Here is a 12,232-nt window from a genome sequence, read left to right as displayed (position 1 = left end):
ATATATATATATACACTGAATGTGAAAGTTGGCCACAGACTACCTGATGGCTTTTCACACCACATTTGGCCTTGGACGGAGAGCCCCTGTTAGCCCTGGGTTTACAGCTCCATTAGCCTGGGGCTTCAAGTCATTTCACATTTACAGCTTCAAATGTGGGATAGCTACTCTTTTGGCCCAGGGCTTTCACACTACATTTAAACCCAGACAAACCCCCTTTTCTCTTGGTTTAACCCTGGGCTATGCAACATTTCACACTATTGCCAAAGCTACCTTTGAACACTACCTTGGTCATCTCCCCTACGATGTGGAATGCTTAAGTTAAACGACACCAGGGATATGTTTCTAACCTTTCAACAGAGAAATGTGGTGAAAGTTCAAACACTTGAGCTCACATTATGCAACACCTCTTGAGAGATGGGTTATCCCTGAGTTTTTAAGGGTAGTACCAGAAACACATGGTCATTTTGTGTGAGTTCAGTTTAGAACAGTCCAATCAAACTGTTGTGGTATGAGTGAAAAACAAGCTGCATTGCTATAGTCGATGTGTTGTTTCAGATACTGGTGAGACAGTGAAATGCAATCCAGTAAGGCTGGTTTGAGTAGTAAATCTCATATAATACTATGAGACAGAATTTTATAACTCTGGAGAGCTATCATGGCAGCAGTCATTTTATCTTTTGTCGTGGCGATGGTGAGGTAAACTGTGGAAATATAGCGCTTATGTTACATCGTAACAGGAATGTGCACTTGCATGTATTTTTTTGGCCACTGCAGCACACATTGTAATCCTTAATTGTGTTTCCAGAGCTCTCTGCTTTGGCACCCCGGCTGTATCGATGTGCTGGCCACATTCATCGGAATGAATGGGCTGTGCGTTTTGATGTGGGTCGGTATAATAATGGCCTTAGGTCTGCCCTGGGCTAATTAAATGCAAATCTGGAAAGCACTCAGAGAAACTAATGTTACCAGCTGGATGTTGATAATCTTATAGTAATAAGGTAAACATGCTATTATGTAATGTAATATGTATAACGACCTGACAGAGGTCTAATTGAGCTCAAAATGACAAAATGTTGATTAAAACTGATTTATGGTTTGGAGTCAGTGTGCATTACCTTTTCAGTCGTGTAATGTACCACCAAAATGAAATATTGCCTCACCCGTCTCTCTCTGCTTCCTTCTTCTCAAGGTCCTGAATGACATCCAGCAGGACCTTAATGGTGTTCTGGCTGGTCTCCAGCACCCCTTCCAGGCTGTGGAGCTGGTTCTGCAGACTACGAATATCATGCAGGGGTCCGTTGGGACTAAGGAGCTTTTCTGTCACCCTGGATGGGTCCAATTTACACCTGGCCCCAGACACCAGCCCTCCCAGAATTTCCTGGACCTGTCTCAGTGTATCAGCCTGGGTGGCAGTCAGGGGCCCAGCTGTAGGCCGCTCCCCAGAAGCAGAGCATCTCCTGTCTCCAGAGCAACCCTGCTGGTTTGGAGGGAGTGGGTGTTGGCTGTTGGGGGTGTTGGGCCTGGCGTTGGCTCCTGAGCAGAGCATTTTGTGTAGTGCCCCAAGCTGAGCCTGGGCTGAGCTGAGACAGCTGGGCTTAAAACAGGCCTTGGCAGGAGAGGAGGAGGAGGAGGACTGCTTCTCCCCCTTCATCACAGCAACTGGCGGAGTTTGAGCTCTGTGCTTCAGAGAGCTGGCTCTCTCACAGAGCTTGGGTGAGTCTGTACATTTTATATCTTCCTTTTTCTCCTCCCTGTCTTTATCTTTCTTGCTGGCCTTGCTGTCTGCCCTGAGCATGGGTGTTCGGATTGCAGGACCTGGTGGATCATTTCCCTTTTTGCGCGGTGTGTAAGGTGGAGGAGGTGGGGGTGGAGGTGGAAGTCGAATGCCCCTCTTATCCTGAGCATTGTAGGGGGCCTGAGAGGGAGGGGTGTATGGCGGCGCAGCACGAAATGTGGAAGAGTAAAGAGGAACAGCTTTTGTTGGTGTTGCACACAGTTGTGCGTTTGGAAGAGTGGACGTATATGTTGTCACAAGTGGAGGCGGAGAAGTGCAAGATTTTAATTTGGGGACTGGGGAGGTGTAGGGGGTTATACCTGTGTTAGCAGCAGAGGTATTTTGCAGAGCTTGACATGGGATGTTGCAATGAGATACAGTTTGTATAAGGGTGGCATAAGAAGGTGAAGTAGAATTTAGGTGAGGGGCATGAGGACCAATTGTATGGGTCGTAGAATAATATGATATAGAGGTGCAAGAGATAGCAGTTTGAGTTACAAATGTACAGGGTGCTAGATTTGTTGGAGGTGTGGTGTTTGATGCTTCGTGTGGTGGTTGATGTGTTACGTTTGAGGCAGTGGTTGGATGTTTTGTGGGGTCAAGGGGAGTTGCATTGGCGGTTATAGCAGGAATGGGGGTGGAACAGGTTAAGGGAGCTAATGATGATATGTTTAAGACAGGAGAGGGGCAGTTTTGGATCGAGCATGGTGGTGCAGCTGAGGAAGGACTGGAGCAGACAACGGCTGTACTAGGGGTTGTTGGTGGTGACACAACAGTATAATAGGGAATAGGGTGTTGGACGACAGGAAATGCAGAAGTGGAGCTAGAAATGGACAGTTCTTTGGGTGGAGGTTGGACAACAGGAGATTCAGAAGTGGAGCTAGAAATGGACAGTGCTTTAGGTGGAGGTTGGACAACAGGAGATTCAGAAGTGGAGCTAGAAATGGGCCGTGCTTTGGGTGGAGGTTGGACAGCAGGGGATTCAGAAGTGGAGCTAGAAATGGACCGTGCTTTGGGTGGAGGTTGGACAACAGGAGATTCAGAAGTGGAGCTAGAAATGGACCGTGCTTTAGGTGGAGGTTGGACAGCAGGAGATTCAGAAGTGGAGCTAGAAATGGATAGTGCTTTGGGTGGAGTGGTACATGCTGGCTTGGCTGGAGAGGAGCAAGATGGCTTAGTGCAGTGTTCAGGGGTCTGTGTTGGTGCACTTGTAGGTGGGGGAGAGGGACAGTAAGGCACAGTAGTTATTCGAGTGTCGGGAGGGTCTTGAGTCGCAGTTGGGGATACAGGACTCTCAGATTGAATTTGCATTGAGTTGGATGATGTTATCGCAGGTGGGGAAGCACAAGGGCTGCAAGTTTGTGTCTGGGTAGTGCAAGGTTGACGATTTGCAGGAGAGTGACAGGACAAGTCTGTTTGTATTTGAGTGGTGCACTGTTCAGCATTTGGAGGTAGGGTTGGACAAGAGTTGGTAATTTTAATTTGAGTTGTGCATTGTTTCTCATTCACAGGTGAATACCGATGTTGACTCTCTGTTTGACTTTGGGCCGTGCAATACTTTGAATTTAGAGGTGTGGAAGGGCTCTCAGTTTGAACTTGAGTGGCGCAGAGCTTGCTATTTAAGGGTTTAGGGGATGGACTGGAGCTTTCAGTCTGAGTAACAGTAGTGCAGTAGTGCACTTCCTTCCCAGGATCACTTGTTGTCCTATTTAGCCGCTTTCTCCTCCTAACGACAGAGGGAGTGGTGCTTCCCTGACGCTTAGGGCCATCTCGACAAAATACAGAAGAACAGTGACATGGCTCAGTGTTGTGAAGACCTGAAGGAGGACAACTGTGCCTTGAGTTTTTTACAACACTAACAGCTGATTTCATGTCTGTCCTGGAGGCTTTAGACCTCCGTTCTACCACAGTTCTATCCCCAGGCCCAGGAGGACCATTCTGATCCTTGGACCCAGGCGGCAACACGTGGTTGTGCGTAAGGTACTCATCTTGAGAGTCATGTTCGTCATCCCCATCTATGCCCACTGAGTCCCCAAGGCTGTGGCTACGTGTGTGTGTGGAAGAGAGGGACTGGGGCTTTCTCAGACATGGGGAGGTCTGGATGGCTGTGCTGGTGCTCGTATTGGGCCTGCGTGTCATTGGCAAGGTTAGGGAGTTAGCCTGTGGGGGTGCCCAGCATCGACGTGTAGGACCCGGCGTAAGTGGATGAGGAGGGGCCCTGGCTAAGAAAGCAGCCACCACCTCTATAGTACTTGCCATGTCCCCACGCACAGCCCCCACCACAGAGGTTTGACCAGGTAGACCGTCAGCATGTGGCCCATCCCTGTCACTCCATGGCTGGGGGGACCTACTGCTGTGTTTGCGAAGAGGATGTGGGCTATCACAATCCTTGACAGGTCTCTGATGGCTATTGTTTTCTCCTGTTCCACTATTGCCACTGCTGCTGCTGCCATCCTCCAGGTCTTTAAAGCGGACCTGGTGGGTACGGTTTCGACGCCGCTTGAGGCGGCTCTCAATGTCCGGGGAGTCTCGATTGAGCAGCACAGAGCGCACAGTCATTGTCCCGGGCAACTTGTCCGCCAAGGTGCTCTTGCCGTTGGTTTGGCCTGTGAGCAAGTGGTTGGGCTCTTTGCTCACCATTTCTCTTGTCTCTCTCGCACCCCCAACATCCACAGGCTCTGCAGGCAGCTTGATGTTGTAAAGGCTTAGCTGTGTTAGTGCGTCAACAAGGAAAGCGATCTCCCTTTCACTATAGATTCATTATAACAGTGAGAGATCTGTACAATTGATTGACTGAGTTCTACTTTCATCACAGAGCAGATGCAGCTGTTATAGGATTGTGTGCGGCTGCTCGATTTATCTCAAATCTATACACCAAGAACTTCCTTTGCAACTAGGATTGTCCTCTGGAAAGAATGGATTACCATATTCACAGTTCAAGGTGTAGTAATATTAAGCACAGCAAGTAAAAATTAAGTGTATACTGTGATAAATGCTAACCCAAAGAATCTTATGGGTTTATTCTTACCTTCATACAAAAATAAATATATGCAGCATCAATTATTCTTTAAAATGAGCATGTGAGAACTGTCCATACGGCTCCATGTCTTCTGAAGTTGTGCACTTTTTGCTGCTTATTCCCATTTCCCTTTAACTTTCCAGGGAGATGAACTCTTGATGCAGCCGAAGAGGTTACCGACAAATGAGCAGGGAGGATGGGAATTCAGCCTGTCCATCCTCTCCGTGTCCATCACATTGGCTTCTCTAGTTGGCAGCCCCTCTTGCTCCACCTGCTCTGTCCCCTGGGCCCTCAGGAGATTGGATGGCCAAAGTATGGGTAGGGCCTGCGTACTTCCCCATAATGACCTATCTGTTTCAATGTTTTTTTTGTTCTCCCTCTCTTCCTTTTGATTTTATCACTTTCTCTCTCTGCTTCGTTCTTTTCTCAGCTCCTCTGTCAGTGACTCATTCTCTCATGGTCGAAGACGGCGTGATCTCCTAAAGAGAGTAGACAGACAAAGAAAGAAAGAAGAGGAGTAAGAGCCTATAATTGTAATTTCCACATTATTGCATTTTCATTGAAACACAATGTGCTTGTTTCTTAGGATAATGAGGAAGATATAAGATAGGCAGCTATTTTAAAAATGCATGAGAGCCGGGGTCAACACGAAATGGAAAAAAGAAGACATCAATTCAGAAGAAGTAATAACAGAACGTAGGTGGCAAGAGAAAAACAGAGTATAGGAAAAAACACGAGATATATAATCAACAGTGGAAGAATATCCACCTAAAACAAGTGAAAAGAGATTGTAATTAAGGTCTATTCACATTGGCTGAAGGGGATACTTGTGATTTATGTGTATTTTATTCCTCTGTCTGTGATTCCTTTTTTATATCTAATGTCTGTCGTTTCTACATTTGGCCATTACTAACATCATTGTTAAAAGTAGCTGTATTCGTGGTATTCAGTATTGTTCCTGCTCATGTCTGCACAGTGTGACTGTTATCGTATTCCTTGTATGCGTGTGTCTTACAGATTTTTCCTTTCCTCCATGTTTAACAGTCTGTGGCCCTGTTATCAGTCCTTGATGATCTGCCATGGTGACATCCTTTCTGATTCATCTGGTCACTGTGTGACAGTCTGTCTGCCTTGCTGTATTTAGTAGTATGTTCTCGTCACTCTGATTCTGCGGTCTGTTTTTGACGATCTATGGCCTTGATACATATATATATATATATTTATATATATACGTACATATATCACTTCCATTTCCTGTCTGTGCCACTGGCAGTCAGGCGTGATGCTGTCATTTGCCTTACACGATCTATGGATCTGCGCCTTGTTATCTCCTTGTGATTGCCTCTGACACTGACAGGCCTGGGCTAATTCTGTGCGCGACTGTGACTGGCCGTTACTCTGTTCCCCTCTCTCTTCTGTGGGAGGGGTAATTAGTGACTCCTTCACAGCTCCCAGGTTATTTAGGGAGAGAGATACCCGAGGGGCTGCCACTTTTATTTACGTCCACTGTTTTCCTCTCTTTTTCTCTGTCTTTCCCCAGCAGCTCTGAAGAGGAGGATCTTTGCTATAACCACGGCTCCCTCCGTCAACCCTTTTTAAAAACATAGTTATTAGGACAAATTGTGATTAAAGTCACAGCAGACAGGAGCCTTGAGGGGAAATACCAACTATACACAGTCTAATATATTAATGGATCTAGAAACAAACCACAGGATTTATTCCCATACTTCCTTATGACTGCAGTTTATACGGATGAGTAAATGCCCTGAGTAGTACCAAAAGGGGTAATACACTAAGAAGGATCCTGCACTACAACAAGGTATATCTATAGCATATTATTGACCTGCATTGATCTACACTGTCCATTTGACCTTGCTGTTGTCTTACTTCTTTCTTCCTGGGTTTCCACTCCTTCTATTTTCCCATTAATATCCCATTTCACTCCAGTCGTCAGTCTTCCTTCCCATCTCTTGTAAAAAGCACTCTACTTGCAGCATTCACCCTGACAGATTCTCCTCTGAGTTTCATCTATCCGTCGCAGGACCATTACCCTTACTCATTCTATGGAGTGTCATCCTGATCCTTCCCTTCTTTCTATCTTTCTTCTATCTCGCCCCTCTCCTCTTTTTTTTTCTTTTTCCTTTTCACCCCTGTCCCTCGCATCTTTCTTCCTTCCGCCATCACCATTTAGTCCGCCGCAATCTCTCCCGCCTCTTCTTTTTGTCCCACATCCCCACAGTTCCTCCCTCTCCATCTGCAAACTACCCTCGGATCAAAATTTACGCCGACAGTTTAATGAATCCGGACCCTCTTAATGCTGCATGGGCTCACTCCCGTGGCTGAGGCCAGCTCTTTCCCACATGTGACATTTTCATGTTGAGCTTTATTGGCAGACAAGAGATAAATCACCGGGCGGGAGGAGGAAGGTGTGCAACGGCATAATGCCAGCAAGGGTCATAACTCTTTGCGGTTATTATTTAAGATTTACTACAGACTCCTTGCTAGCTGCCTACCTTTCTGAGAAGGCTTTACTGTGAATATAGGCTTCTATCCTTCTTCCCTGTGTATGTGGTTTTATGGCTGTGAATGTGTGTGTGATGATAATGCTAAGGTCACATCTGATCTCCCCGTGCTAAGCCTTGCTGACTCTGAGAAACATATCTGATGGATTCAAAATCCAAGAAGACTCTGGTTGCGCAGATCTAATACTATTCTCAGCCTGAGTCTTTCAGGGATGTGGAGAATTGCATCCATGCCAATAACACACCTTTGGGTCTCACCGTGCTGAGGAGGTGGAAGGTGCTGTGGATTGAATTGTTATGTAAAGACATGTCAGATCGGATTGTCTAGGCACGCTTAAATTTGTCAGACAGGACTGAGATGAAGAGGAGGCAGGGAGAGGAAGAGGAAGAAGAGGAGGTAGACATGCTTGGTTATATTTAGAGATGCTATGAGACACATAGAAAACAGAGAGGAGTAGGAATCTGAATAAGTAGGAGGGAGAAGAGGCGGAGGGAGACAGACAAGCAGAGGTAGGGGGACAGGGAGCGAAGCAGGAGGGAGCAACCACTAGCAGCAGAGGAAATGTCATGGTTAGGGTTCAGTGAAGTGGTAAATCAGGAGCATCAGCGTGTCAGGGCATTTAAGGGGGAACTGGAGAGGAACTAAGAAAAGCTATATGATCAGTTATTGGCCTTGTGAGCAAGAGGAAGAGTAAGAGTTATACCTGTGCCCTGTCAGAGGGATTTACAACAGTCAGGTCAGAGACGCAAAGTGCAGGAGCACTTCTGTGTTTGCGTTCTTGTCTAAAAGGATCTCAGATTCAGGGACAACTCATCTAGAGATGAATATTTGGATCGGTAAGCAGAGTGTGCAGCACAGCACGACATCGCAATATCTCAAATCGGGGGATGTTTCGCTTTATTTGATGCAATAAAACCAACAGACACATTAAAAAATGCAGATGTGAGCCCATAAAGGACTTTTTGTACATAAAGAAATCCACACATGAGACGCAGAACCACAACCTAACTTTAAAAAGCTGAAATGAATATAAAGCACGTAATGTTTTATGTATATTGCTTTAGGGGCACAGATAATGGAGATCCTAACAAGTAAACAAATAAAGGTGTTGTCTTCACTGGTCTGGGATCTGCTCTTTGGAAAAAAAGAAATCTGTCATTGCCGATACCGAGAGCTGTGAGTTAGCCACCTCTGACTGATGAAATCTTGAGCCTGATCATGCGTAACAGCAAATTAAATTACACAAACAAACACAAATTAAATTAAGATTCTTAATTCATTATATATTTAAGGTAACGCAGTGTACACAACCATTGTTATTCCTGTCAGACACTTGCGTACGAGCAGCAAGATGTAAATGCTGGTTCGTTTGTTTATGACTGTGTACTGGCATCCAATTTGAGCAGTTACAGTCAGGCATCACAACAAGCCATATTTCACCAGGCGCGAGCTGCAGTAGCAGTATTAAATGAGAAAGCAGCATGGAAAGCCGGGAAGTTTCCAGCAATTTTGCTTTCCCTAAATAAATAAAAACAATACAAAGTTAAACTTGATAATATGTCAGTGTTGTGTTTCTGCTGCCCCCAAGTGACCAAAAAATCAGTTATTGCAGATTTAATAAGTCACTTTATGATGTTGTTAGCTGAGGACTTTTTGGTCTGATATTTCTGCTTTTTTCTTTCCATCTCATACATTTATTTTTCATAACTATTTGAATCACTGAAACATTTTGAGAGGTAGGCGGCAGTACAGAAGAAGTGTGCTAAAGAGGTTCATATGTCATGATGAAATCTATTTGGAAAAGTTGGCACTCTTCATGCCGGTTTGTTTTGATAGACAGTCGAATCTCTGATTTTCAGTCAGACATCTTAAAACATCTTCAGTATTAATATGAAAAATGATTTTCCGGTCATAGGTTTGAAGGCTTGGATGTGAAAACTTTAATGCTCAGTATGTCTTAGTGCTGTATTAAGACAACTCACTAAACATTCTTGTACAGCACAGGCTGCAAATATTTCATTTCAACATACACAAACGTAAACCTGCAAAGTCACTGGGCAGCCCATTACTAAAGAGGACAGTGCAGCCACCCTCCTTGTTCCAGTTTCCTTGAAGGATGGCCGGATTACTTCTTACTTTCAGGGTGTGAGTGCCAGAAATGATTTGTTCCATCTGTCCTCTTTTGACCAAAATCCTCTGCCTAATATGAAATCCCTATATGTAGGCCAATGGATTGTGATGAGCATACTTATCCAACTGTGAACAAATTTGAGAATGTTTGAGTATCTGTGAAAGAAAGCCAGAGTCAACATTGTTTTGTTTCTCGTGCGCATTCTGCAGCCTGGTTGTCTTGTTTCTCTAGCTGCTTTGTGCTTTCATGCTCTGGCTTTTGTGTCTCTTTTCTCCACTCTAACACAACATTCAGAGGGGTTAAATGTTCCAAAGGTCTCTGAAATATCAGCAATATCTGACACTTCCAAAGCACAGCAGCACGCTAGATGTACATACAGCGCAGTCCAGTCCCTGGGGGTTACTCTCTGCTGGGATGCTGCGTGCTGCAATGTCCCTGTCCAAACTAATGTCCCAAGAGTACATCATAGTGTGTTACATATGAACCAAACCTATGTCAGTCGAACAAAAAACACCTAGCCAGGTGACAGACAGATTCTCAGAGTGTGGAGAAAGTAAAAGACAGTAAAAGTATAAGAGAGGAGTGCGTTAACTTCTTTTGGGAAAAGAGAGAGAGAGAGAGGGGACAGATTTATAAGCGATGTGAGAAGAGGATTAAATAGTAGATGACTGGGAGATGGAGATAGCTGACCCCCTAAATGAGATAAGATAAAAGGGAAATATACTGTAGTGTGGAGCAGAGGGAGTGAGAGAACAAGGAAAGAAAAAAAAGAGTTGTGCAACGACAGGCAGGATTAACAGCACAGCGTTTCTTCACACAGAAAATGTGCGTGTGCAAATGTGCACCTGCGCGCGGTGAGTGCATGCATGTGTATTCGATGCCGTGCATGCACGCATGAGAGATTGCGCGTGCAATTACATTTGCATCATGAATATCAATGAAAGGAGCGCTATGAGATAAACTGAAAAACATAAAGTGTGCGCAGATTACAACGAACTCCTAAATGAGTTATCATAAAGCATTATTGAAATGCATTAAACAATTTTCATAGTTACTTGAAATTGAAATGCTTGTGTAGGCAGAACAGCAAGCATTGGACCTTGCTTATACATATATACACACACACACACACAGATCCATACAAATGGAATTCCCTCACTCAGTCCCTCCTCCTCCTCAAACTTTCTGCGTATACCCCCCTCCCCCCTCACACACATACAAACACTCACACACACACACACACGCACATACACACACAGTCCTCCTCATGACAAATATGCAATGAAAGCACGCTGCTGGAATCTGCAAAGCTACATCACTGACAGAGCAATCTAAGCTCCTCACTCTTTAAAGCTTCTCATAAAGCTGCACAATCTCAGAAAATAACTCCCACACCTGCAGTAAAGCAAATCCCAGCATCCAAACACACACACGTACAATTCCATTTCACAAGATTTCACACACACACACACACACACACACACACACACACACGGACGCACAAACACAGGCGCCCTAGCACTTGAACACACCCCCATTGTCAGAATAAATATGCGCACACACGCACTGCCTGCCAAACACATAAACAAAAATGTATGCATGCACGTGTGTGCACAGCGCGAGGACGTAAACTGGTTTTTCTTTTCGTTTGTGTAAATCAGCAGAAACGTAAAAAAGAGCCCAAACAGTAAGTAAAAGATACTCTCTGGTAATGTCCACTGCAGAAAATAAAAGCAGACACTTCTGTGATGCTTTTAAATCTTGTCTCCACTCTCATCTCTCTCACTTCGTTATCTCTATGGTGATGCTGAGAGAAGACTGATGGGGAGATTGCTGTACTATCTTCCATCAGGACACAGAACTGAGTCACACATACCACATCTCTCTCTTCCTGTTTCCCTCTGTGTTGTCTCTGTCTCCCACAAACGCTCGTTCTCCTCTTCTCTGCTATTCCTTCACGTCTCTTCAGCCCATTCTTCCATCCCTCTGGCGGTCGTGTTTGCTTTTATTCCCACCTCTCTGTCAACGCTGCTCGGTGAGCTTCACACCGTTTCCTCTCCTCTATGCAGAGTCCATCTGCTCCTCTCTTGACTCCCTTTTCCTCTCCTCCTCCTCCTCCTCCTCCTCCTCTTCCTCCTCCTCCTCCCCCCCTTTCTCCTTTCCTCTCTGGTTTTGCGTCTTCTTCTATCTCACCCTCCTCTTCTCCCGTGGATTCATGCCTTTCACGTGGGAACCTTTTTATCCATCCCTCAGAGCTCTGAGCTCTGCTTGTGCCTACCTATCTGTCTGAGCGTTTGTGCTGTGAGTGGAAGTGAATGGACAGAAGGGGGAGCAAGAAGACAAGAGTGAGCAAACAGGCAGTTATCCTCTCAGATGCTCCTCTCAGTTCTCCCTGTCTTGTTCCTTTTTCCTCTCTCCCCCTTTCTCTCTGCGTCTCTCCATCATGACCCCTTCTCCGTGTCGCCATGCAAGCCCCTGTATCCTTGTAAGCGAAAGGGAGGGAGGAAGGGAGGAGAGGGGATGGGGGGGACTAGGGGAAGTGTGGGATGGAGAGTAGGAGGCAGAGGGAGGTGGAGCTTGTGAGTCGGTCTAATTAAAAAGCAGAGTATGTACAGCTGCAGAGGGCAAAGAGGGAGACAGTGAGAGGAGGAGAGGGGAGGAGAGTGAGGAGCAAAGTGATCCAGGGGGCGGAACCAAGGGACAGGGAGGGAAGGAGCAGTCAGTAGGGGTTGGAAATTAGGGGCATGAGGTGGTTTGGGGGGGGTGGTGGCAGAGAGCAGCT

The 12,232-nt window shown here is 45.6% G+C and overlaps 1 protein-coding gene across 2 annotated transcripts in view; it reads right to left on the bottom strand.

The window, feature by feature from the left end:
* Positions 1–11,950, bottom strand: part of LOC109140869 (mucin-5AC) — a 36,248-nt gene extending 24,298 nt beyond the window's left edge. For both annotated transcript variants that reach the window (XM_019269126.2, XM_019269127.2), the window contains exons 1-2: positions 11,327–11,950; positions 1,164–5,275 (exon numbers count right to left, since the gene is read on the bottom strand). In XM_019269126.2, coding sequence (XP_019124671.2) covers positions 1,164–4,417 — 3,254 coding nt within the window. In that variant the 5' untranslated portion in view covers positions 4,418–5,275; positions 11,327–11,950. The remainder of the gene's footprint in view (positions 1–1,163; positions 5,276–11,326) is intronic.
* Positions 11,951–12,232: the final 282 nt, after the last annotated feature.

Source organism: Larimichthys crocea, chromosome IX (assembly GCF_000972845.2).
Source record: "Larimichthys crocea isolate SSNF chromosome IX, L_crocea_2.0, whole genome shotgun sequence".
In the NCBI taxonomy this organism is placed as follows: domain Eukaryota; kingdom Metazoa; phylum Chordata; class Actinopteri; family Sciaenidae; genus Larimichthys; species Larimichthys crocea.
This window is presented reverse-complemented; position numbering and strand designations above follow the sequence as displayed.